The sequence below is a fragment of the Zeus faber genome, assembly GCF_960531495.2.
Source record: "Zeus faber genome assembly, chromosome: 13".
Classification (NCBI taxonomy): domain Eukaryota; kingdom Metazoa; phylum Chordata; class Actinopteri; order Zeiformes; family Zeidae; genus Zeus; species Zeus faber.
The window spans coordinates 3524844-3552794 of NC_137198.1; the positions used below are offsets into that span (position 1 = coordinate 3524844).

The 27951-nt window shown below is 44.9% G+C and overlaps 1 protein-coding gene across 6 annotated transcripts in view; it reads right to left on the reverse strand.

Annotated features, from left to right (window-relative positions):
• Positions 1 to 1311: 1311 nt before the first annotated feature.
• The window catches only part of larp1b (La ribonucleoprotein 1B), a 39334-nt gene continuing 12694 nt past the window's right edge, over positions 1312 to 27951 (reverse strand). For 3 of the 6 annotated variants that reach the window (XM_080012245.1, XM_080012243.1, XM_080012241.1), the window contains 12 exons: positions 27406 to 27583; positions 25209 to 25423; positions 23360 to 23413; positions 22459 to 22815; positions 16116 to 16233; positions 14868 to 15034; positions 13514 to 13620; positions 12728 to 12888; positions 7007 to 7151; positions 4529 to 4638; positions 3288 to 3415; positions 1312 to 2674 (listed from right to left, as the gene is read on the reverse strand). In XM_080012245.1, the coding sequence (XP_079868371.1) occupies positions 2480 to 2674; positions 3288 to 3415; positions 4529 to 4638; positions 7007 to 7151; positions 12728 to 12888; positions 13514 to 13620; positions 14868 to 15034; positions 16116 to 16233; positions 22459 to 22815; positions 23360 to 23413; positions 25209 to 25423; positions 27406 to 27583 (1935 nt within the window). In that variant the 3' untranslated portion in view covers positions 1312 to 2479. The remainder of the gene's footprint in view (positions 2675 to 3287; positions 3416 to 4528; positions 4639 to 7006; positions 7152 to 12727; positions 12889 to 13513; positions 13621 to 14867; positions 15035 to 16115; positions 16234 to 22458; positions 22816 to 23359; positions 23414 to 25208; positions 25424 to 27405; positions 27584 to 27951) is intronic. The other 3 variants (XM_080012246.1, XM_080012242.1, XM_080012244.1) reach the window with 2 other exon arrangements.

The window sequence follows — 27951 nt, forward strand, 5'->3', positions numbered from 1 at the left end:
AGAACTGCATACTCAACACCTTTTTTCCCACCATTATTCTGCTTCCTGTCACAGCCGGCAGGGTGGCCCTGCTAACATCCAGGTGCCCCGCACTGAGCACACTGATACGTGGATGGGCTGTCGGCGCTCGCGGCCGGGTGGGGCGTCTGGTGGGCTGCGGGCATGGAGGTCCCACCGGCGGTTCAGGCGGGGTCGGTCTGTCGGCGTGGGGCCTGGATCCGGGCCTGCGGTCCGTGCCTGGTGCCCCCGACCCGGGTTCTGTACCTGCGGCCCCGTCTTGTGCCTGCACTTGGGAGTGGGTTGTATGTGTGAGCCCCTGGGGTACAGGTTCTCCTCGTGTTCCCTGGGACTTGGTAATGCTCCTCACGGCCAGGCATGGGGGTTGCTCCGCGGCCCTCCGGCTTCTCCGGGGGCCCGGGGGTCTTCTGTGGCCGCAGGGCAGGGTGCTCGGGGCTTTCCTGCGGCGTCTACGCAGCTGGAGGATTTAGGGGGGGGGGGGCTTCGGGGCCCTTTCCGCTGCTTGGAGGCACCGCGACATAATAGCAACCTCATACACAAAAACCAACTGGGATAAGTCATTTTACTGTATACTCACCGGTGAACACATACAAGTTAGTACACACACAATGAAAAGTAATGCACACACACACGCTTGGAGTGCACCCCAGAACCCTCCTGATTGCATTCCTCTCCTTTCCTCCCTCATTTACTGCCCTAACTTTGACAGGAAGAGGCCGCGTGACCAGTTGTAGTTCTAGTTTTCCTGGACCTTAACTGTTTTTCCAATACATGTCGTCTTATGTTCATGTTTGTGTGTTGGGTTGTTTGGTTCTATGTTTATTTGTCTCACCCGTGGTGATTCTCCCTCTTGGTGTAGTGATGATTAGTTGTTTAAAGACCAAAACATGATGGTTCTCCAAAGAGGGAGTTGGTGGGGTTGGTGGTGGTTGTGTGTAATAAAAAGCTGTGCTCTCCTTATTGCAGCAGTTGTTGATGATTAAAGAATGAATAAAGAGTCATTGCAGGTTGACAAGTTCAACTCCACTTGCAGACTACCTCTGTCCTAGATGCAGTGGAACAAATACTCTGTTTTTTAAGCCCAGCACGCTGATGACATGACAAATTTTACAGTTTGGGTTGGTTTTGAGGTCACGTGACAGCTGAACGCGGCGGTGGTTTAATTTCTGGGAAGACAATGTCAATCAGGTTTGGCGCTGCGAGAGGAGACAAGCCTGGGAACTTGCTGTTCACACGGGGCCCCAACGCTCCCGTTGTTTGGAAATCCAACAGATCACAAGAGGACAATTCTAAACAATCACTTGTTATTTAATATATTTTTTGCATTTTACATTTCAGGGGAAAAACAACTCTGGAATTAACATGCATCATTTAAAAACACGCTCAAACCAAACTACCGATAAAAAGAAAATCAGATCTTCAAATCAAAACAAAAAAATGAAAAGTAAATAATTTTTATATATGTACATTTTTCTTTTAAATCCACGACTAAAACCTCTGAAAATCTCGAAATGAAGAAAGGCCAATTAATGATTGAAGTGCTTCTGAGCACCAAGCATCAAACATCATTTTATAAAGTCAACTCCAAGCTAAAATATACTGGTTGCTAGCTCACACCCTTAATTCCAGCGGACACGTCTGCTTTTGTTGATAATATTCTTAAAAGCCATTCAAAACCAAATGCAATGGTAACCTAAGACTATTCCGTCAATCGATTAAATGAGAGAAAAAAAAAATAAGCCCCAATAAATTATACTACTTCTGGATGTAAAACCGGACTTAAGTGAAGTTTACAGAAAGATGACTATTTCAAATTACGTTTGCGGTCATTTCACTGACCCACGCTGCTTTTTAAAAATGAGGAAAACAACTTTTCTTTCGGGGTTTTTTTTCCTGCGACGCGTCACAGCGGAGGCGGCTCTCGGCATGGTTGTCGGAGGCTATTGCGCGTCGTCGCCGCGCGTTCGCTCACGCTTCTAAAGGAAAACAGGATATTTAAAAAACGGGAGGGGGGGGGACCTTGGAACGACGCCGGATCCAATCAAACATGACTCCATCGCCTGCTCCCCCTCAATTCAATTAAGGCACAAAAGACCCCGTCACATGGCAAACCTGCTGCATCGGCCGTGGAGCCGCTCGCAGACGGCAGCGACTCTGTGATGCATAATGGCGTGTGACGCAGGGAATGCATTCTACTGTAAACATTGTGGGGGGGAGGGGGGGGGCTAACTTCAACCAAGCTGCAGCCAACGCCGTAACAACCACACCCCCCCCCTCATTCCACTCCAGCAAGTCATTAATTAAGCTGATAAGAACAGCTCTCTCTCTCTCTCTCTCTCTCTCTCTCTCTCTCTCTCTCTCTCTCTCTCTCTCTCTCTCTCTCTCTCTCTCTCTCTCTCTCTCTCTCTCTCTCTCTCTCTCTCTCTCTCTCTCTCTCTCTCTCTCTCTCTCTCTCTCTCTCTCATTTGGGCGGGGCGGGGCTCTCCTTTTTGGCCTTCCTGGGTGCGGGCTGCGTCTTCTTGGGCTGGGCGTCTTCTTCTTTGGCGGCGGCCGAGGGCTTGGAGGTAGAGCTGGAGGGGTGTCGCCGACGCCGCCCTTCGTCCCCGCCAGAGGAGGAGTGACATCTCCGCCGGCCGCCCTCCTCTCCCATGGGGGGCTGCGGGGCCACACAATTCACAACGGCGTTGCTTTAAAAACATGTCGTTGACCATTCAACTCCATCGTTTCAACCCATGAATCCTCTTGAAAATTATAATATCTGAGTTATGAAGTCATGCCACCGCTCTCCACTTCAATTAAATAAATATCACCGCAGCCATTTCATCCCTGTATCACAGTGAATTTGTTCCATGTGATATGTCTGTAGGGCACGTCAGATGTTAAATGAGGTGTCACTCCTCCTAAGGTGCCAAGCCCAAATGGAGTTTTTTGTCAGCGGATGGTGATTTTAGCCAGAGCGGGCGTTGAACAGGCCTGCTAACGCTGACTCACGCTGCCTTATAGCGCCGCCCAATCAAAGTGATGACAGTAGTTTGGGTTTGACGCGACGCCTCCTTTAACGACCAGGTTTCAACTGAGGGCGAGCAACGCGGCGAACGCACCTCGCCTCTCTCACTTTGTATGAATATTAAATGTTTATCAATATGAACACGCATGATGTTTGCGGGGGGAAAAATATTGTCGCGCTTTTCAGATTTTTAGTTTGATGTGGTTGTTCCGCCTCCCGGGTTCTGATCTGTCTGATGTTGTGATAAAACTCTTCTTCTCACCATCACCCTGAAGTCCTCCAGGTTCCTGAACTTGCCCAGGTATTCCTGCAGCTTGGGCTCGATGGGCTGGTTCTTCATCTTGGAGTACTTGAGGAAGGCCCAGAACTTCTCCAGGCCGTAGAGCTGACCTGGAACACAGAGGCGGAACGTGGTCACGTGACGCTCCCAGGCCTCCCACGCGCTGAGCCCCCCCAACGGATTCAACGGCACCATCCAGATTAAAAAAAAAACTAAAAAAAACAACAACAAAAAACAATACTTTGCCTCCATCTTGCCCTGTTTGGGCCACCGTACTTCCGTTTTTATTCTGAACCAATTTCGTTTGAATTGGGGAAATCCTCCTCATTGACGACTGATTGGGATTAATTAACACCCATAAACCGAACCAAGCACCCCATCCCAAAGCGTCGTGCATCTGGAGTGAGTTTGGACTTGAACAGGTAATAAAGAGGTGAAGGGGAACGTTGCAGGCAGCGCTCGGTCTGCATCGAGTGAGGGTCACTCTGCCAGGAGCAAACATCCTTCAGGTGCATGTGTGAATAACCCCCCACGTGCCCGCCGCTCTCTCTGCAGATCTTGTGAGAATAACACACACACAGCAACAAACACGATCTCAGAGAGATTTAGCTTCATTAAGTTATAGTTTAGCTTATATATGTAGGTTAAGTTTTTCTTTAGTTTGGTTTAGTTTCTCCTCCAGACAGCGGTGCATGAGGCTCCCCTGCCTGTCCTTTTATCTGACATCTATTTACTTTCCTCCGTTTTCTACATGTATCAACATTTTTGAAACACAACTGAGATGAGGGACTGTCCTGCTCCGTTCCAAGAAACCTGTCCGTCCCCACTGTCGGGATGGTGGAGATGACGTCTCCCTGCTGTTTTCCGTTGCTTTGGGACTTCATTTTGTAAAAAAAATACAATGACAACAAGACCACAGATCGTTCAGTTTTTATCGATGACACAAAGCTCAATCAATTTAATTCTTATTAGAAATTAATCGATAGTCAATTCATTGTGAGCATCCCTTTACGGAATATGAACAGAATATAAATACATTTATTTTTGACAAATTATCCTGACTCACGATGCACACCTAATCAAACAATGTTTAACTTAATGTTTAAAAAAGGAATCCCAAAAACATGATAACTTCATTAATCATTCCCTGACTTTGCAGGAATCAGGGGGAAACGGCGAGAAGTGTGTGGTACCTTGTTAGGGAGGGTGGGGCGGGTTTTTACCTTTCTCATAATCCTTGACTGTCTCCTCCTGGAAGTCCTTGAACAGATCTATCCTGAATCTCTTCTCCAAACCGTAACTGTAGTATCTGAACAGACACTCCAGACCATATCTGCAGGGAAAAACACGACTAATTATTAAGTAGGATTGTTATCTGGTTGATAAATAAGTGCCACTGTTCTGCTCATCAAGCAGTCTGGCTTTTCAGAGGAGGACGATCATTTTACACTCAAGTGTCATGTGATGGTTGAGTCAGTTTGTGAAGCTGGACACAACCATGTGTTCAAAGCTTTATAAACAGTTCATACACACCGGTCAACCACAACACTAAAACCATCATAATAACACTAATACTGTGTAGCTCCCCCTCCTGCCGCCAAAACAGCTGTGACCCGTGGAGCCATGGACTCCACCAGACCCTGAAGGTGTCCTGTGGTATCTGGCACCAAGACGTTAGCAGCAGATCCTTTAAGTCCTGGAAGTTGGAGGTGGAGCCCCCATGGATCAGGCTTGTTCTTCCAGCACATCCCACAGATGCTCCATCGGAACGGACCCCACCCATCCATATGATGTAGAAGAAAAGGTGATTCATCAGACCTCCACCTTCTTCCATTGCTCCATTGTCCAGTTGTGAAGCTGTCCATTGTAGGTGCTTTCAGGGGTGGACAGGGGTCAGCATGGACACTGTGAGCGCTCCCATACGCAGCAAGCTGCCATGCACTGTGTGTTCTACACCTTTCTATCATAGCACCGTTCACTTTTTCACCACTTTGTGCTACAGTAGTTCTTCTGTGGCATCGAACTGTCCAGCATCAGTCGTCCAGCATCACAATGTGCTCCTTGTCAAAGTGGCTCAGATCCTTAAGCTGCTTCAACACATCAACTTCAACAACTCACTCTTCACTTGCTGCCTCATATGTAATATATAATAATAATAATAATAATAATATATAACACTTTATACAATAATAATAATAATAATAATCTGTAACTGTAAGTATATATATATATATATATATATATATATATATATATATATATATATATATATATATATAAGAATTATATATCACAGTATATATAATAATAATAATAATAATAATATATAACAGTATATATATATAATAATAATCATAATATATAACAGTATATATATATATATAATACATAACAGTCTTTATATAATAATAATAATATATCCCACCCCTTGACAGGAGCCATTGGAACCAGATGATCCATGTTATTCAATTCACCTGTCACTGGTTTTAATGTTGTGGCTGATCTGGGTAAAACTATTAGACAACTTCCATCTGAATTAAACTGCAACCTGCATGGAGGTGCCACATGGATCGGCTAACATGACACACCCTTAAAAACAACCTCCACCGCCCGCATTCTTGGACAAGAATTTCAGCTTGGCAGGTGAGGCCTGAACGTGCTCATTCCGAGGAGTCCTGCCCTGCCAAGAGAACCCACGGTGCAGCCACACAGGGAGCGGCCTCACGTGGAGCGAGGGTCAGGTAGGAAGGGCTCCAAGAAAGCTCCGGCGGCTAAGGGCCATTCACATGAAGGGTCTTTTGAGCATGCCGATCCACTGTATAAAAGGTAGGTGCGCTGGAAGGCGAGAGAGAAGCGGTAGCGGTCCGCACGGTTGTAGTGGGCATGATAGGGCTAGAGCTAACGGCCCAGATAAACAATCAACAGTAACTTATTTGAGCTACTTGTACTTGTGATTGCTCTGTTATCCAAGGTTATATGAAGAGTGTGCTATTATTGTTGTACATTCAAAGAAGTTTAATGAAAACAAAAAGTTTGTGCGACGCAGCTCCGCCCTCGAGGCGTGACCGTGCACGACGCTTTTAACCTTTAACTTTTTTAATCATTGGGAGTCAACTGGAGTGATCACAAGCAGTTGTTGTTGCAGGACATTTTACTGTCACAGAGCTGCGTGACTGTGTTTACCGTCTCAAAACGGTGTGCTGGGAGACCTTTTCAGCCAATCAGCTCGAGCAGCGTATCAAGCCAATCACGTTGCATCAAAGTTCAAAGCTGCTTCCTGTTATGAGCCGATCAGGTCCCACATGCAGGACTAATCTTCTAAAATAGATATAAGCTCAGTGGGCCAACGAACAGCTCGGAAAGGTACATCAAATAATATCGGAATGCAATCAAAGACGTTTAAAAGCCATAAAAGTTGTAAATATCGGTCTCATTTATGAGCTTATTCCACAGATTGACCGATTCGTGAGGGGTTGCTAATGTACGTTCATTCATTTGAAGCAAATGTCATTGTTATCAACAAGACTTGACTTTGTGTAGGCCTGGCGAAAACAAAAAGTAAAAGTAGTGTTTTTAATGTATTTAATATCTTTGTTGTATGTTCATCTGGTGCTTTCATTCAGAGCGACTTGCAGCGCGTCCAGCGGTCGGTCAAAGACGTCTTGAAGCCGACACAGTCATTCAGCGTTTGGTTTTCCTACCTGTAGTTTTCCTGTGCATCTTCCACAGCGAACTGTTTGAACTCCTCGTACATCGTCCGGTTGAAGTTGTCTCTCAGGAAGAAAGACCAGAATCTGAAGAGCGTGTTCATCTCCTGGGACTGACCCACGCCCAACCGCTTCCTCTCTGGAACCGAGACACACTCAGGTCAGCCACGTGGCGGAAAATAGTGCTTTTATTTTGATGTAAAGCAGGTCAGATTTTATGGAAAACAGAATGAAATTCAATCAGCCCAATGAACCAATCGCGATAAATTCTCAACAACTTTGCTTTTTAAAAAGGTTCATTAGAAAACTGGCTGGTTTTAGAGATGAAGGGGACAGGGAATATGGGATGGATCTGAGATCAACCTTTTGTATACTCTATAATTCCGCATGTTCACATGAAGAAATACAAATGACAAATACAATGTAGTAGCAAATAAGACTTTTTAAGACCTTGAAAAAAATGACCAAAAATTTGGTTATATTTGCAATGAAACTGAATGTGCAATTTTGTACTTCTACACTAGTTAAATTAAAAAACTGACAGCTGACAGCATATTAGGCACCTCTTTTCTAAATGAACACGTTTGTGAACACACTCCCCCCCCCCCCCACTATATCCAAATAATGAAATAATTGTTCAGTTCAATAAGTTTTTCAATGTAATTTATGGCCTTTTTGCTAAATATATCTAATACTACAAAGTTTTCAATGACCTACAGAGAGACTTATTATAAATTAATTAAATATTGTTTATCAAGCATAATAAATGAGCAGGGGGATGGAGATGGAGCAGAGCAGAAGGAGCAGGGGGACACAAGATGCCTGCGGCAGGGGCTGCGGACGATAAACAACGAAAGCAGCTCCTCCCCAGCCATGAGTGTGGACGCCTCCCTAGCCAACGAACTGAACTCCTTTTATGCTCGGTGTGAGTCCGGCAACAGCACCGCCAGCTGGCCGGCTAATTGGAGTTACACCGCTGGGGATGAGCGCGCACTCTCTGGGTGAAGGCTCTGAGGCGGGTGAACACCAGGAAGCCTGTGGCCCCAGACGGCATATCTGGGCGAGTACTGAAAACCTGTGCTAACCAGCTAGCTCCGGTGTTCACTACAATATTCAACATCTCCCTGGCTGAATGAGTGGTGCCGTCCTACTTCAAGAGGTCCACCGTCGTTCCTGTCCCGAAGATGGCCTCTCCTGCCTGCCTGAATGACTACCGTCCGGTGGCCCTCACCTCGGTGGCCATGAAGTGTTTCGAGAGGCTGATTAAGGATTATATTTGCGCCTCCCTCCCCCGCACCTTGGACCCGTTGCAGTTTGCATACCAGCAAAACAGATCCACGGAGGACACAGTCTCCCAGGTACTGCACACCACGCTCACACACCTGGTTTGCCAGAAGGGGGCCTATGTGAGATTGCTGTTCAGCTTTCAACACCATAGTCCCCACCAGACTGGCTGTAAAGCTGAAGTAGCTCGGACTGAATACTCCGCTGTGTGCCTGGATCCTGGACTTCCTCTCAGCCCGGCCCCAGGTGGTTAGGGTGGGGAAGCACACGTCCAGCTCCCTCACTCTGAATACAGGATCCGCCCAGGGCTGCATCCTCAGGCCCCTACTGTGCTCCCTGTACACACATGACCGTGTGGCCAGGTCCAGCTCCATCACCATCATCAAGTTTGCTGACGACACTGTTGTCGTGGGCCTGATCAGCGACTGCGATGAGAAGGCCGACTGCGAGGAGGTGGCTGACCTGTCACTCTGGTGCCAGGACAACAGCCTCCACCTGAACCTCAGCAAAACGAAGGAGCTGATTGTGGACTTTAGGCGAGGATTACAATCGAGGACGCACACGCCCTTGGTGATTAATGGGACTTCTGTTGACAGGGTGAGCAGCTTCAAGTACCTGGGAGTCCACATCACAGAGGACTTAACATGGACCTTACAAACAGACACTCTGGTGAGAAAGGCGAGGCAGCGTCTTTACCACCTCAGGCAGCTAAAGAAATTCAGGGTCTCGTGACGATCCTCAAGTCCTTCTACTGTGGAGCGGTGGAGAGCATCCTGACAGGCAACATCACCGCCTGGTTTGGGAGCTGTACTGCTCAGGACAGGCGGGCCCTGCAGAGGGTGCTGCGTTCAGCTGAACGTAGCACTGGAACTACCCTCCCCTCCCTGCAGGACTTATACACCAGGAGGTGTAGTAGTAGAGCTGCAGGATCATGAAGGATCCTCACCACCCCAACAACGGACTGTTCCAGCTGCTGCGGTCGGGCAAGAGCCTCCACAGTCACACAGCGAGAACAGAGAGACTGAGACTGAGTTTTTTCCCGCAAGCCATAAGAAGTGTTAACGCTGAACTCTCCAGGGGTCCTCACTGAGACACACACATAGGCTCCACAACCTCACTGTACTGTATGTAGCATACTGTACCGCATATAGTGTCAACGTTGTGGGTTGTTCGGTGTTACTATATTGCTGCGCCGTACTGTTGTATACTGTGCTGTATCCCACAAACACTACCTCACTTTAATGCACATATCTGTATATACATAATTGCCTATCCCATATACATAAGTCTATCATACATACGTAAGCCTATTCCCTTTATCTATTCCATTTAATTTAATTCCATATATTTTTACTTTATTCTATAAGTATTCGACTTACTGTATTACGTTTTAGAAATCAGTTAGTTGGTCTAGTAGAAAGAAACTTTCCTAGGACATATTGTGTGTAATCACTGGGAGCGTTGCATTGCATTTCACTGCATATATGTATGAAAGTATGTATATGTATGTGACGAATAAACCTCTTGAATCTTGAAATGATCACGATCTTTAACTGGAATGTGCAGTACATCCACCATACAATAGGCCTAGGGTGGGGTACAAGCTTACCTGTCACTCGCCTGCCTAGGCGTGCTTCACAACTGTCCTGCAATTTTAATACCACTCATACTAGCTTAGAACACTCCCACACAAATCTTACTCCAAACAACACACCACCAGACACACCACCAGACCAGGAGAGGTGGCCGTGACTCGGTCTCGATATGCTTGGATGGCTCGCACTCCCCACACCCCTCAATTTTAACTGTATACACAAATAGCACACATTGTGCACTGGGGTTTCTTGGGGGGCGGGGGCTGGTGGGTTGGTGTGGTGGGCCGAGGGGCAACCGGATGGGCCGCCTGTCGGCTATGTTCGGGTCCTGACGGCTTGCCCCTCGTGCCGGGGGGTTTTCGGCATGCTGCGACCCGGCGGGGCTGCTGACAAATAAAAATCTTGAATCTTGAATCTTGGATAGCCCTGCCGGCTGCTTCCCAGGGCCCCTTGGTGGCTGCTCACTGTCGTGGGTGTGGGTTGCAATGCGGGAGGCGGCAATCGGCCTTACTTCCTCTGTGGCTGGTTCCCCGAGTGGGGGCCATCATGGAGGGGCTTCATATCTGGCTGTCTGCGGGTGATGGCGAGCCTCAGTTCGCCCCAGGTGGATTGATGTTGGGGTGCCCTGCGCCATGCGCACGCGGCTCCATGGGTGAGTGCTCGGGATTGTGGCAGGGTGGGGCATCTCGCCGTTTTCGTTATGCCTGGCGCCCACAGCCCGGGTTCTGTGCTTGTGGTTGTGTCCCATGCTTGCACATGGGTTGTATGTGTGCACCTCAGGGGTGCAGGGTCACTTTGTGCTCCTGGGACTGGTTCGTGCACCCCGGGGTCATGCGTGGGTGTTGCTTCGCGGGCCATCGGCTTCTCTGTGGGTTGTGGGGTTTTCTGTGACATGCGGTGCATTGTGCTCGGGGCTTTCTTGAGGTCGTAGGGTGTCTATACAGCTGCGAGCCTCGCGGGTGGCTCCGGGGCCTTTTCCACTGCTTAGAGGCGCTACAATATAGCCCTGGCCCCATACACCAGAACTAATTAGTCCCGTGCATTCACCGGTGGCACGTGTGCACACACAATCCCGGTCCGCCTCAAACACGCCCCTGAACACCGTCCTGATGACATCCTTCTCCCTCTCTCCTTTACAGCCATAGCTATCACAGGAAGAAACCACGTTCCGTAATTGCGGTTCCAATTTGTCGACGAAATCATGTTTTGTCAAATACATGTCGTCTGATGTTTCCCTGTTTGTTTTTCCATGTACATGTTGTTGTTTGTTTCTATGTTTGTTTTTCCATGTACACGTTATTGTTTGTCTGTTTTTCCATGTACATGCTGGTGTTTGTGTCTGTTTATATTTTTCCATGTACATGTTTGTTTCCCTGTTTGTTTTTCCATGTCCATGTTTGTTTGGTTCTATGTTTATGTTTTTCCATGTACATGTTTGTTTCTATGTTAATATTTTTTCATGTACATGTTGTTTGTTTCTATTTTTCCATGTACATGTTCTTGTTTGGTTCTGTTTTTTTTCCCATGTACATACTTTTTGTTTCTATGTTTTTCCATGTCAATGTTTGTTTGGTTCTATGTTTGTTTTTCCATGTATATGTCTGTTCCTATGTTTATGTTTTTCCATGTATATGTCTGTTCCTATGTTTATGTTTTTCCATGTACAGGTTTGTTTCTGTTTGTTTTTCCATGTACACGTTTGCTTCTGTTTTTCCATGTACACGTTTGCTTCTGTGTTTCTATTTTTTCATGTACATGTTTGTTTCTATTTTTTCATGGACATATGTTTGTTTTTCCATGTCCATGTTATTGTTTGTGTCTATGTTTGCTTTTTTATGTCAGTGTTGTATGTTTGGTTCTATGTTTGTTTTTCCGTGTCCATGTTTGTTTCTGTGTTTGTTTTTCCATGTACATGTTTGTTTCTGTGTTTGTTTTTCCATGTACATGTTGTTGTTTGTTTCTATGTTTGTTTTTCCATGTCCATGTTATTGTTTGGTTCCATGTTTATGTTTTTCCATGTACGTGTTTGTTTCTATGTTTATATTTTTTCATGTACATGTTGTTGTTTGTTTCTATGTTTGTTTTTTCCATGTACATGTTGTTTGTTTCTGTTTTTCCATCTACATGTTTGTTTCTATGTTTATATTTTTCCATGTACATGTTTGTTTCTTTGTTTATGTTTTTCCATGTACATGTTATTTGTTTCTATGATTATGTTTTTCCATGTACAGGTTTGTTTCTATGTTTGTTTTTCCATGTCCATGTTGTTGTTTGGTTCTATGTTTATGTTTTTCCATGTACATGTTTTTTTCTTTGTTTGTTTTTCCATGTCCATGTTGTTGTTTGTTTCTATGTTTGTTTTTCCATGTACATGTTTGGTTCTATGTTAATGTTTTTCCATGTACATGTTTTTCTGTCTGTTTATTTGTCTTACCCGTGGTGATTCTCCCTCTTTGAGTAGTGATGATGATTAGTTGTTTAAAGACCAAAACATGGTGAGATGGTTCTCCAAAGAGGGGGTTGGTGGTGATTGGTGGTGGTTGTGTGTCATATAAAGCTGTGCTCTGCTCGTCCCACAGGTCGTCCACAGGACAGAGTTATTGCAGCAGTTGTTGATGATTAAAGAATGAATAAAGAGTTGCATTGCAGGTTGACAAGTTCAACTCCACTTGCAGACTAACTGTCTTGGATGCAATGGAACAAATACTCTGTGTTGTATGTCCAATCTGCTTAAAAAAAAATAATAATAATAATTGGAATGCCCTTTGGAGCATGAATCAACACCTTTGCATCCCAACCTGAGTGTCACTGTGTGTAGTGTGTGCGAGGGTCCCACCGTTGAGGCAGCGTCGGCGGTACTTGTGGTATCCCTGCTGGGTGAAGCCGTTGTCCCGCAGCAGCTGATGGGACGGGTGCCAGAACTTGGGAAGAGACTGCGGGGTGCAGCCGTAGCTCCCGGTCAGCGGGGCTCCCTCCGAGGGGGAGGCGTTGGAGCTGCTGCAGGGGGGAGGAGGGAGGAGCCTATTAGTGATGAGGTCATTTTGGAGGCCATAGAAGGGAGATCAGCTCCACCAAACATGGCTGGTGTAGAATGGAAACTTTAATAATGACCGAAAGGGATTTGTCTTTGACCAATTATTTACTGATAGTGAATTCAGTTTAGGAATATACAAATGATAAAAAATATATGAAAAAAAAGGTTGAATATAGAGTACACTGCTTCCCTTTTCTTGCTTTTTGAAGGACATAGTTAACAATGTACTAGGAACTGCTCCGTGACAAAGATGTTAAAATGGCCATGAAGGTGCAGTTCTACAGAATAAAAAATAAAAAATTAAATAAATATTGTTTGGCGTGACTGTGAACAGGGGCAGAGCCGGTGATCTATTCTGATTTCCAGTCCTAGACAAAGAGCTTTTTGGCATCAGATGAATGTAAAATTCAAATGTAATAAAGGTTTTGTACTAAAGTGCAAAGTTTCGCTTAGTGAAATGATTGCAATGCGGTTTATACTGACATCTACATTTCCTGAAATATAATACTACTCCAAGTTTCCAGTGTTGACGGAGTTCAAAAACAGCAGTCGCATGATTCCTAGACAGTGAAATGCGATTTTAGCGACCTGATGGAGGAGGAGCGTGGGCGGTGCTCGCGGGAGTCCATCACCCAGCCGATGTGGTATTCCTGGGGGGGGTTGGAGCTGTGGCGAGTCTTCTTCTTCCTGGGGGTCTGAAACCGAAATAACACAAAAAAAAAAAAAAAAAACCATACCAAAATCCATCATCAGGAGTTTATATTTTAATCCAGACTGACCTTCAACAGGTCAGAAGGTCGTGGGGGTTAATGCCTTGTTGAACAGCAAATGTTGAGTGGAATGATTTGTTTTGAAGAGTCGTTTTGAAAGGCAACGATATGAATGAATCTGTTCAATGTTCAAATTGTGATTTCTATCATTAAAAGTAAAAGCTGCTGTGATCTAAAACATCGTTTTGGAGAGGTTAGCTATGCAGAGGTTTTAAACAGAGTACGACCGTCAGAATATCAGACCAAGCGACCCACTGAGTTCTGACTTAATCCTCTTGTTATGGATTGGGTCAAAGTTGAGCGATAAATGGTATTAACGGCATTTGGAGCCTCAACCTGTTAAATGTGTCTGGCGAGTTCTTTAAAAATGTCTCACACATCGAACCATAAAACACCGTATTAAATTAAACATTAACAGACTTTATGACATCACCAAATTTTGTGGTTACATCCCTTATTACTGAGAACCTGTTGAGGAATTTGAATCTCTCCCTCTCCAAGTCCACACATGCAGCCGAACCAACGACTTCTTTAAAGGCCATGAACCAACGCGGTAGCACTCTCGTCTAAAAGGGTCAATGCAGATATATCACAGAGCAGTGAGCTACAGTGAGCGCGATGACAACGTCTGACGGAAGGAATATGGATCCAAACGTCAGTTCTGTTGCATTTCTGGACGGAGGATCAGATCTGAGTGATATTGCATCATCGTTAAGACTGTAAGACGTAATACCTCAATGTACACAGGCGTGTGGCTTAAATCTGAAGAACACACAAGGTGGGTTCTGAAACATTAGATGATGTTTTATTTGAAAACTACAGTTTGGTCTGATAACCTCAGTCGCAATGTGCAACGTGGGATATAAAAGGTGAATTCTTAAATGTCTCCCAGCCGCACCCCGCTATTAGTATGAGTAATACTGATCATTATTTACTTTTACATTTTAATTTAGCTTCAAAGAGCAACTGGCTGCTGTGAAGGACAATACTTGGCATTTCGGGAACCCGCCCTGTTTCCCACGGCAACGTGTGAAGAGGAGGCCACCTGCAGCAGAACCGGTCCTGCAGCTCAGGAACCTCCTCAGCACAAGGCTTGTATTGTCTAGTTGCGCTCCTCCCCCCAAACCTCCCGGAGAAGAGGAAGAGCAGAGAGAAGACGGAGGCTGTCTCACCTGTCCGTCCAGGCTGCCGATGTCTTTCATGACCGGGTAGAACCGAGGCGTCTTGTTGGGGTCCTGGCGTCCGGGGGTCCGCGGTGTGCGGGGGCTTCTGGGCTGGTGGCCGCCGGGGGATTCTGGGACCGTGGTGGGCAGCGAGTGGGCCACCTCCTCTGCCTCCACTGAGAATCAGAGTTAACACAAGAACTTACTGAGTGCAGTCAACAACTAAACCCTAATATGCACACTAGGTTTCTTTTAAAGGAAAGTGGGTTATCCACTCAGATGAAAGTAGAGAAAATGTCGTTGTTTAATAGACTTTTCTTCGTCAAGTTCAACTTGTCTTGGACACCGTGCGGATGTAGGAAAGAGCAGTGTTATTTTCTTATAGGTTAGCCATATATATATATATATATATATACACACACACACACACACACACACATATACATACAGTATAGCCTAATAGTACTGGAGGTAAGTTATGGTAAAGTTTAATTTATGAGGATTTAGATGTATATTTAATACAACATAGACAATAAATCCTATTAGATATTTATAGAACCCAGAATCGCGATTGTGGCGCCGCCCCTCGCGGCCGCCTCCGCGAGCACCGCGTGTCGATTACGCACATTTCAGTATTTTTCGAGCTTATAGAGCTTGTGCGTAATCACCGGGTGTCATGACATTTCACTGCATATATGTACGACTGTATGTGTATGTATGTGACAAATAATCTCTTGAACTTGAACTTGAATTCTGACAGATTTCCCAAACAGCTCAGGACTCCTCGTATCCACTGGTTCTGGGAACGTGCCTGTGTCTTTAAGCATTTCTGCTCCACTGGGTAGAGGCAGCACAGTGGAAACAGAACGGGATTCTGAAGGGACAGTTCAGCCCTTGAAAGAGTGATCATGTCTATGGGGTCAAATCAAAAGTAGCCTCATTGGAAGAACACGACATGGTTGTAATGCATTCACATGACAGAGTCAAATACATTTTTTCCCCGGCTTGGATGGCTGCGATTAAGGTGCAGCGGGGATTATGGACTTTAAGTACTTTCAGCGTTGAATGAGGTTTGTCCCTGTTCACCTCCATTATGACTGAAGGATAATCTGTCTCACACAGAGTGGAGGTGGGATTGACGTAAATATCATCGAATTTCAACGTCACAGTGAGGAGGGAGATAAGGATAAACGGATACAGTTCCAGAGTTTGCGATCGCAGCCCATTCAGGGTGAAAGCGGCCCACGGGAGACCCACCTGCCCCGGGAGGACACGGCACTTCCTGGTTGGTGTCAACAAGCGGCACTTGTGGGGTGAGTGTGTGGAACTCATCTTGAGTGATGACGCTCAGCTTCTTAAAACCCTCCACCTCCTGCTGGGGGGCAGAGAAGCACAACACACCAGAGTCACAACACTGAGGGCCTGAAGCGCAAATCTGCAAGATCATTTTGGTGAAAACAAAATCCCTTATTTGATACATTATTTAGCTGGCACTTCATATGTGCTCCTCTATACGCCGTTCCAATTGTTGGTGGGGGGTTCTGCCTTTCCTGGCAAGAATGCAACGATCGGGCACACACCAAACAAGTCATCTTTTTAGAGGGACGACGAGGGGAAACCAGCATGTCAAAAATAAATAAATGTTGCTGTTTTTACTTGCAGGGAAATCCACAGACCATCTGTTGAATTTCCTCTTCAATAATTGAATTTAATTAACGTATGTTTAATTTCACACACACAAACAAGAAGAGTGTGTGTGCATAATGTGTGGTAATCCATTTTTAACATTTTCTTGTAAATGAATACGTAGACCTTCAACAAGTTCCCAGTGTTACCAGTGTTGGAAATACAAATAATTGTTTTAAAAAGGAGGTGAACATGTGACATCACAGCAGAGTGTGTGTGTGTGTGTGTGTGTGTGTGTGTGTGTGTGTGTGTGTGTGTGTGTGTGTGAGACTAGCAGCAGATGTTGTAATGTGCACGGAGCACATATCAAGCGAAAAGGTACTTTGCACTTTTACACGTCAGCGTGTCAGAATCCCACACACAAAGCGACCTTGGCGTGCTCGACCTTGGTGTGTGCGCGTGTGCGTGCGTGTGCAGGTGGGACATTTCTCACACACGCCCCGGTCGACCTTTAAGCTGTCAACGTGCTGACTGTTCTCCCAGTCTCCTACAACAAGGTTAAGATAAACAGGTCAGTCATTTCTGATTATTTACGTCTGATCCAGCGACGGGCGCTGAGTGTTGAGGACTGAAGCATCTGGTGGGTCCCGGTCCAAAACGGGGTTGCAGAAAAACTGGGTCCATTTCGAGTGGACCACAGGCGTATACTGTATGTCCGATGTGGGGGGAAAAAAAGATGGATGTATCTCACTTCCACCCCACAGTGGGCACATACACCAATCAGCCACAACATTAAACCACCACTTATAACACTAATACTGTGTAGCTACACCTCCTGCCGCCAAGATAACTGTAACCCGTGGAGCCATGGACTCCACCAGACCCTGAAGGTGTCCTGTGGTATCTGGCACCAAGACGTTAGCAGCAGATCCTTTAAGTCCTGGAAGTTGGAGGTGGGGCCCCCATGGATCAGGCTTGTTGTTCCAGCACATCCCACAGATGCTCCATCGGATCGGACCCTAACCCCACCCATCCACATGATGTAGAAGAAAAGGTGATTCATAAGACCTCCACCTTCTTCCATTGCTCCATGGTCGAGTTTTGACGCTCACGTGTCCATTGTAGGTGCTTTCAGGGGTGGACAGGGGTCAGCATGGACACTGTGAGCGCTCCCATACGCAGCAAGCTGCCATGCACTGTGTGTTCTACACCTTTCTATCATAGCACCGTTCACTTTTTCACCACTTTGTGCTACAGTAGTTCTTCTGTGGCATCGAACCGTCCAGCATCAGTCGTCCAGCATCACAATGTGCTCCTTGTCTGTGTGTTCTACACCTTTCTATCATAGCACCGTCCACTTTGTGTTACAGTAGTTCTTCTGTGGGATCCAACCAGACGGGCTACACTTCTCTCCCCACGTGCATCAATGAGCCTTGGGCCCCGTGACCCTGTCGCCGGTTCAGCGGTCGTCCTTCCTTGGACACTTTTGGTAGTAACCACTGCAGAGCGGGAACAGCCACAAGACCTGTGCTTGTGGAGATGCTCTGACCCAGTCGTCCAGCATCACAATGTGCTGCTTGTCAAAGTGGCTCAGATCCTTACGCTGCTTCAACACATCAACAACTCACTCTTCACTTGCTATATATATATACACACACACACACACACACACACACACACACACACACACACACACACACACACACACACACACACACACCCCCCCCCCCCCCCCCCCCGGAACCAGATGATCCATGTTATCCACTTCGCCCGTCACTGCTTTTTATGTTGTGGCTGATTGCTGAATATATGCAGATATAGATCTAAAACTGGTCAACGGTCATATTGAACGCACAACTCTGAAGTGATGGAAACCCATGACATGAGGTCTGAAAGATTACAATTTTGTCTTGATATTTGTAGCTCAGATTCTTTAACAATAGGTAAGAGTGTATAAGTAGACTCTATTCTTTATATACAACTATCAGACGATACACATTTCTGGTGAATGTTTCCCCAGCCGTCTAAAACAGAACCTTAATTTCTATTATATTGCACAAAAACAGGCACTTGCATATTTGTTAAGTTCTTTAAAAGGCTTTAAATTAAGCATTTCCTTATGATAGATTACTGAAACGATTACATTATATTATTCGATTGCAAAAATGTTATGTGATTCAACCCCCCCCCCCCCCTTTTTTTTTTCTCTCGCTCTGAGAGGGCGGGGTCAGGTTGCTGTGAGCTACCAGGACTGGGCCTGATGAGGACCACTTCCCTGGAGGCGTCTACCTGCGGCGCTCTGCACCAGCAAATGAGACCATACTGTCCAGCTTTGAAATTGCATAGTATAGAAATGCAATATCCTAAGATTTGTCATAAAATATCCTGTGATTTGTCAGCCACTGGGCATCCATTGCAGCCTGGTCACCCTGGAAGGGCGAGCTCTCTTATGTGGCCCCTTCTCAAGGTTCCCCCCCAAAAGGGTTTTCTGGGAGTTTTTCCTTTGCCCAGATGAGGGTTCAGACCAGGGGATGCCGTTGATTTCTCTGTGAAATGGGGATTTGCGAAGCCCTTTGAGACTGTATTGTGATTAAGGGCTTTATAAATAAATAATCACCTAATCAGTAAATTGTTTCAGGCCTAATCTCTGCATCCTCATCCTCACACCTGCCTCGTCTTTTTCCACGACACTCCATTTTGGGACAATGTTCATTAATTTGCTTTATACCGAATAATGTTAAGTTAAATTCATGGAGGGAATACACAGTGTATTCGCCCATAATAAGAGAGGTTGTGACAGCGTTCCTGCAGAGCGAAAGGGGAGCGCAGGACAGAGCTCAGATGTGGATGTTGCCAGGAAGGGGTCGGACTCCGGCAGCTGGGTGGCTTGCCCGTAGCTCGGCTGCGGCTTGTGTAGCGGTGATAAATAGTGGCCTATATTTGGTGCCGGCTCCCCTGGAGCAGCTCTGACAGAATTCTACTACACTGACTCACCACCTTCCTCCAACATTCAGAGTGATTTAAACTAAAAGGGCACCGAAACCGAAATCTCTGGAACTAAAAATTTGAATCCAGTGATTCTCAACCTTTTTGATATAAAAAGGACCCTCAATTTGGTAAACTTTAGGCCATGGAGCCCATTTGATGAGATTATCCCCATGTTCTCTGGAATCCAGTGTGGTCACATTCTTTTGTTAGATCTGATTCCGTGTCTCTAGTCTCGTCAGGAGACAACACTAAAACTAACAGTCATTACTGGACTCTATCAATGCCGACGTCTTGGGGTCATGGTGAAGGTTAACTAGTAATCATTTTGCTCTGGACCACCTGGAAACATCCCTAACCCCAAGCTGTTATATTCCATGAAAGCATCCAAGCATGAGTTTCCGTTATCCTGGAATTACAGGTTTTTGACCGGGAAAATCTGTTGAAGTCCAACATATTTAAATCTCTCGGGTCATAATGTCCGGTGAAAATAATTCCCTCTAAGCACAATTGGAAAGAGTTCTGGACGATAAAATAATAACGATAATTATCAACATTTCTTCCTCTATGCCTAAACAAAATAGACTCCATCATTTACATAAAACATTCTGCAGATTTGTTCATTTCCTCGCTCGTCAAGTGGCAACGGAAAGCCAATCAGTTTGGACGATCTAAAGCTGACCCGTTACCTCTGACCAATCACGTTATGGGATATAGAAATAAGGCCCGCCCCCTCCCTGGTGGACAGGTGGTGCTTGTAAACACAGTAAACAGGAGGAGAAGCAGAAAGTTTATATTTGATATTTAGGTTCGACCAAAAGCAGACTATAAATATTTATTAAGTCAAATATAACACCACAAACTATTATTTATATAGACCTTCTTGCCATTTTTATTTTGTTTTTATCAAAATTATATTTTAGTAAAATGTTAATTAAAGCAGCTGTACTTGTTACTTATTGATCTCGAACGTAAATTATTTGATTTCAAGTCGTAATATTCATAATATTTCTTTATTTATTTTTAAAAGGGCATTAACTGACGGGACTTATTTTATTTTAAATATTCAATAAAAAATATATTATAAATGTGTATGTCTTCATGATTTTATTCTTTCTATAGCCTGCCTTCTATAGTTTGCCATCAATTGTTTTTAAGCTCAATAAACACAGATGATATTTGACCGGAATATCTCTAGTTTGTCCGGAACGTTGAAATCTTCCAGGACACGTGGATCGGCGCCGATTTGTTCCAACGGAAACTCTGGCAGGGGTGTTGCGCCACATATCAACATTTTGGCAATGACTGAAGAAACGTTGAAGGAAGTCACACAATGAGAAAAACGTGGGACTCCTCTTCACTATTTGATTTTTTCAAGTCGGCATTTCTATCTGGTGCGTCCGTTTGAACAATGAAGTAAAAATAAAATAAATCCTATCTTTTTTTAACTGGACCGTGAGAAAGGAGCAGTAGATTGGTTGAAGGAGTGACAGAGAAAGGTCAATTTTTGGATTGAGTCTACTGCTGGAGAGCAGCTGGGCTCTAACATTGGCTCCTGTCTCCTGCACGGAGTGCTGAGACACCCAGTCCAACCACTACAGTACACTTTAAAACCACTGCACTTCAGTGCTGAGAGGATCCTCGCTTGCAGTGTAGACCCCAAGCAGGAAGAAACCATTCAATCGCTTCAATTCTTTAAACAACTTGTAAACAAACAAGCAGCTAGCAGAAGTTACTCCATTTCTGCAGCAGGTGAAGAACTGACCCTTTATCAACAATGGACAGCCTACAGCACGCATCAGAGACCATCTGTGTCCTCCACACGGCAAATGGAGGAGCTTAAGATGAGCGGCAGAATATGGATTTAAGTAACATAAACGGATGAATGTTCTATAAAACTTCCACATGGCTTTAGGAGATAAACCACTGGCTGCGATGTCGAATCAGCGTCTCCCCTTCTCCTAGGCAGCCAAAGTCCCTCTGCAGTGAATCTGACACACAGCGCTGTGGGGGCGTGCTCGCTACTGTCTGTCACGTGCAGATGTGGCATTGTGGGTAAAGGCCTGATGGGAAACACATGTTCTGCATGGAACTATACAGAAAAATCCTCCGAAAATAATAGCTTTTCTTCTTTGTCTGCCCTGGCTGGCATTGATGCGACCCTGGTGTTCCACTTCCACATTACTGTTAAAGAGTTTGGTTTATAGAACCAGGCCGCAGCTTTGACATAAGACTGAAATCTGTTTACCGATACCAGAAGTATCTACGGCTCATTTCATTCCAGTAGAAGCCGCTAAATGAGGTGAATCTCCCACCTGGACATGAGTGCTCCTGGAGCTGGGATGAAGTGGTCTGCCACCTCGCTCCAGACGTCTTCTCAAAGATACCACATCGGCATAGAGCCGCTCCACTTCCTTTCAGTTATTATTATTATTATTAGTATTATTATTATGATTATTATTAATGATCGCTCAAAAATGAGGGCATACTAGTACATTTTTGATGTTATTTGTGGTACCATTTTTAAAAAAAATAAAAAATGTTTTTTTAAAATGGTGAATTTACCTATTCCATAAAAAAAAAAAAAAAAAAAAAAAAAAAATTCCTTGGATTAGATATCGGATTTATCGGTTACTCCCACAAGAACCTTCCCCCTTAAATTGTGCGTCACTTAGAAAATCCAATCTATGGTCGATGCAAAAATATCCCAATCAAAATGCTCTTGAGTAACCAATTACAAGTCATTGCCAAAGAATTATATTTTGAAATTTTGAACCAGATAATTCAATTTGAACCAATTGCATTTAATGTTTTGCGTGAAACGTTTCACACAGAGGCGGTTAAAAAGTTGTTGACCCAGATGCCCAGAGAAGCCATCTGTCCAGCACTGCGTTTGAACATGCCGTGGTGGGGGACATACTGAATCGCAGGCTCGCACGCCGTTCCCTAGGCAGCCATCATTTTCCGAGCACACGGCGTCTCCGCTCACCTTGCTGGGCTCGGCCTGCTCTGTGCCGACCCACAGGTCCTGCTCGTAGTAGAAAAGCCCGTCGTTGATGGCCTTGGCCAGGTCGGTGGTGATCCTGGCGCGGGACTCGTGGTTCCCCGTGCGGTCACCGCCGGGGTGCTTGCGGAGGTGCGGCGGCGTCTGGGTGACGATGAGGATCTTGTCGACGTCGCGGTCGTCCAGCTCGTAGTCCGAGTCGTCGTCGGACCAGTTGGTGAACTGGTTCTTCCTGGGCGCCATCTGCTCCATCTCCTCGTCAAACAGGAAGTCCAGCTCCTCCTGTGGCGGCTCGGGGGGCGGGGCCTCCGTGGGGCCGGACGGGGGCGTGGCGCGGCGCTCCTGGGGGGGCGGCGGCATCACAGTATGAGGTTTATAATCAAATTAGATTTAAAAATATCTCAATATCGCGAGTCCTGAATAAACAAGATTCAATATAAGTATTGATGTCAAAATATTATATCTTGTTATATGATAGAGTAGAATTTTTAGTAATAAGTGGTTATGAATGTTAACTTCCTAAGTCGTATTCATTTTTGAAGCCAGAATGATAATAAACAAGTTTATAAATATTGGATGAGTTATGAAAAAAATAAAATATACGTAGGTGTGCAGATGAGGAAAAGAAGAGTGGAGGAACGTAGTGAAGTCAGGGGAGGAGAGAGGAGGGAAGAACAGAGTGGAGACCAGCACAGAAGGGGAAAGGAGTGAGGGGGGAATAAAGAGAGGAGAGAGGAAGTAGGGGAAGGAGAAGAGAGGAGGAGCCGATAAAGGAAGGAAGAGCAGAGTGAAGGACGGTACCAAAAGGAGAGAACACGGGGGAGGAGAAGAGCGGAGGAGTGGAAAGAAGGGGGGAACAGCGGAGGGGGAGAGGCTGTTACTCAACTGGAGCGGGGGAGTCAGACGGAGGCTTGGGGGGAGGAGAGGAGACGCAGACATGCTGCCGGCAGGAAGTGGAAGAGAGACAGCGGACATTCACAGGAAGTGACACGTTAAAGAGCAGTTGAGGAGGTGAGAACAGAAAATGGGAAAACAGAAAAGAAGGACGGTGCCGCCGTGTTTCAACACCAGTTCACGTTCGCCGCCACCAAGTTCTTTTTCACAATTGATTAAACATTTGTGTATCGCTCAAACTCAAATTAGGGAAATATATTACATACACAAATATGATTTTGAGGAACTGAGAAAATTGCTCTGAGCAGCGGTGCATCGCACGATTTTTTTGTTAGTCTACTTATGTACGTTTTTCAAGCATCTTTACGTACATTTACATTTAGTCATTTAGCAGACGCTTTTATCCAAAGCGACTTACAAGGGAGAATAACATTCAAGCTACAAGCTACGTAATAGGAATGCAACAGCACAGTGGGCCCACGGTTCAGTATGTATCATGGTTTTTGGGCCATGGTAACGGTACGGTTTCGGTATCGTTATATTTATGAAAAAAAAGTATATCTAATTTTTTAAAGTTAAGAGGTGTTAAAAATGTTTTTATAGAAGTCTGCCATAAATAACTTGTGTAACGCGCCGTGTGTATGACTGTGGGGGGAGACGGGTTAGAGTTCATTGCTGGGTTGTAAAACTATGCAAAAAAGAAAACAGCGGCTCATGAGCGAGACCTGGTTCCCTCCATTCTTACAAAAGAACTGTTCAAAAGAATCAGATCGTTCGTGAACGACCCGACACTAGTGCGAGTGGAAGAGAGAGAGAGAGTGTGTGCCTGAAGAGAAGTTCTCTCTCTCAATTATAAGTACTGTAGTTACATTTATTATTATTACTGTATTATTATATTGAGGATGTTTAAGGTAAAATATATACTAAGACAAACATTTTACTAATTGACACCATACCTCCACTCCACTTCCACTCAGACTTAAAATCAGAAGTGGTTAGTACCAGGACCTGCTTGTATTTAAAACAGGTTTGGCTCCATGAGCAGCTCAGACAGCAGCTCTAGGTCTCTCGTACAATGCAGACGTTACTAAAACATCTCTGCGTCGTTTTATCTCCTGTTTCCGTTGAAAAGGCTGCGTAGCCGAGCGCAGTTGGAAAATAAATTAAAAAGCGCAAAAATAGAGAAACTCTGCGTGGCTCCACGCGGACCCCCGCACAGATACCAGTGGAGCTGTAACGTTGGATTCAATGGGAAGCAGCACTTTCGGCACGCCACGCCAACGCGTCCGGTGGACTTCCACGGTTCGGTAGCGCACCACGCACAGTTGCATCACTGTTTCACAAGTACATTCAGTTTTGGAGAAATGGCTTCTACTCCATTACAAATTTAAAGCAAATATCCATACTTTTTACTGAACTACATTTCATAACAGATTCTTTAACTACATTACTTTATTTATTAAACATTAAGTTAGTTAATTGAAAATAAAATCTAAATTATATTATTTTTAGAAAAAGCCAAAGAGGACAAAATCAGGGATGGATCTACCAACCTGCTAGTTTAGGGTCACTCCTCAATCCTTGTAAATTGCTAAGACCAAATATACCCTTTTTATATTCACTCATCATACTGGGGCTTTATCATACTTTAAACTTTTAATACTTTAAGTAAACTTAAGCACAAGTGCTTATATACAGTTACTTAAGAAAAAAAAACGTCGACATGGTATTTTCAATGGAGTCATTTTCAGGATAACAGTTACATTCAACTCAAGTACCTCCGTCTTGCAGTGATAATACTGAAAAGTGGATAAACCACTTCCCAAACGGCCAGCCGGTACCTTAGCCTTTCCAGAGAGCTGACGGTGTCGTTTCTCCACCTGGATCCACGCGTCAGAGTCCGGCTGGGTGGCGGCGGCGACGAGGTCCACAGGGGGGGCGTGGTCCTCAGGTGGTTGCGTGAGCTTCTGGGCGGGGTCGCCGGGGTTCACCGGCGCTTTGGGCTCAAGGGACTCGGAACTGGCCAGTTCTGAGGGAGGGGAGGCGTCCGGACCCCCTGGTGCACGATGGAGGAGTTAGGAAGCAGAGCTCAGGGTGGATGATCAGTGGAACCGCAACAACCACCTTTCTACACACCGCTCAGCGATTCTAAGAAACAAGACTCAAAGACTAACAGGAATAAAGGAATAAAGATGGCAGTTTGAATTTAATCATATTCTTCTCAAGTGAATAGGTCTTTGAACAATAACACTGCTTTACAGATGTCATTTCCTCAGGTGAGACGCGCATACAGGAAGTCCCGGAAGCACAGCTGTACACGTCGGTACAAACACAGTGCAACGGTTCTATCTGAGAACAGGGATCTGAATTTCAACACGTTGCTCATTTCTACCCTGAATTGTCACCCTGAGCTTCCATTCCACACCGCTGCAGTGAATTCAGCCTCAACTAACCTAACCTCGCTCGCTCAGCCCTGTGTGGAAACGTTCTCATTTAGCAGACTTGTTTTGCGGAAGGCAGACATTTGCAGGTCGAGACGTACTCAAAAGGTATTCTTTTATTTATTGGATCGTATGCACAACACTTAACCCTCTGAGGTCAATAATCGCAAGTTAAAAAAAGAAGAAGAAAAAAAAAAAAAAAAGTGACTTGGAATCATAAATCTTCCTCTGCGCGATTTTATCAGACGTGCGCGGCAAAAAATTATTAAATGCCAGAAAACTTAGAATCGAAACAGGACCACGCTTCAAGTTGCCACACAACAGCCACGCAGTCTTCCTAGATGAAGGTATGTTTCTAATGAATCTGCAGTGTGTGTGTGTGTGTGTGTGTGTGTGTGTGTGTGTGTGTGTGTGTGTGTGTGTGTGTGTGTGTGTGTGTGTGTGTGTGTTTGCGTGCAGTCCATAAGCTGGTGAGCTGTCTGTAATATGTGGCATTCCCCTGCCTGGTGTGATGTATGTCATATGTAGAGATATGTCTGATGTAACATTACATATATATATATATATATATATATATATATATATATATATATATATATATATATATATATATATATATATATATATATATATTTTGTTCATGAATTCAAATTTTCAATATGACATGACATTTTTAATAAATCTTTCAAAACTAAAAACATTTCTTACATTTCCTGCATTGCTCGCTCCCACCACCCCCACTAGCCTACAGCCTCATTCCCTTTACTGAGGGTCTGACAGAGAGGGGGGACCCCGCCTGCTGCAGATCCACACATCTAGGTCATTAGCTAATGGCTCCTCTCACACTTTGGGTCAACTGAAATAAAGTTCATGAGCAGTTGTGATAAAACCTTGTTTTTACCTATTTAGACATCTGATTTGATCAACTATTTTGACTTCATTATATACCCAAGATCTTGATGAACAACTTTTGTGTTGACAAAACAGTTCCGTCATTATATTCTAGTATGTTGCTATGACAACATTTCTGGCGGCAACACAAAATACAAAAACATACTCTTTATATCTTGTGTGTTTAAGATCTGTCTGAAAGCTGCATAATGATACTGAGCAAACTATCGATGGCCTATCAACGTAGCTGTGATTTTCCTTCATATAGATATATCAACCACTTTGGAGTAAGAGTGTGTTAAAATGATCATATTTAGATAAATATCAGACCACACCAAAATCACCAACACTTCTCTGAATTCAGCTTGGTCTTCAGAGGGTTAATGTTTGTTTTCACCTGAAATCATGATCTTTGGTTGTACATTTTATTTCAAGATGCATAAGCCTGGGTGTCCCCCTGTGACAGCTGGACCCCCAGGCAGCCCTGGAGAGGCTCAGTGCACACTTCAAAATCACAGATCAACTCCTCAACCCGAAGCGCTTTTGAGCCGCCTTGTACTTTGGGTCTTTCTTTGTTCTCTTGTTTTACCTTGTTCCTGCTCCACTGAACGTCAAACACCTTGAGCAGAGTCTTCTGTTTTCAAGGTGCGACACAGGTAACCTTAATGACGACGATCAATAATCATTATCATCGTCCAGGGCTGACCTGTGGTGATGGAGGTGAAGGCACGGCCGGGGACGAACTCGGGGCAGTGGATGAGCTGGGAGAAGTCTGTGCGGGGGGAGCCCACGGTGGGCGGGGCCGGGATGGGCCAGCGCTCCGGCTCTGTCTTGCAGCGAACGCGCTCCTTCACCAGCTCCACCTCCGAGCTGCTCTTCAGGGCCTGGAAGAGGAGAGCGAGGTATGTACCAAGGACGCGGAGCCTCGCGGGGAGGACGGTAATGCCAAAGGCTTTATGGTTTAACGGTTTTCATCAACAACCAAAACTTACTATGAAGAAATTTGACAAATGACAAATTTGAAATCAATTTAAAATGAAACGCTAAATTAAAATGAAAAAAAAAAAATCATTTTGAACAGTCATCCATTGTCTCCTGAAGAACGCAGTCAGTATGTTTACATGCAGCCATTCATCAGAATAAGATTATATTTGATATGTAATATTTGAAAATTGTAATATCAATCAGTTGTTTGGAAGTTATGCAAACATTTTCCATTTAAAAGAATGTCACAAATTTCAATATTTTATTT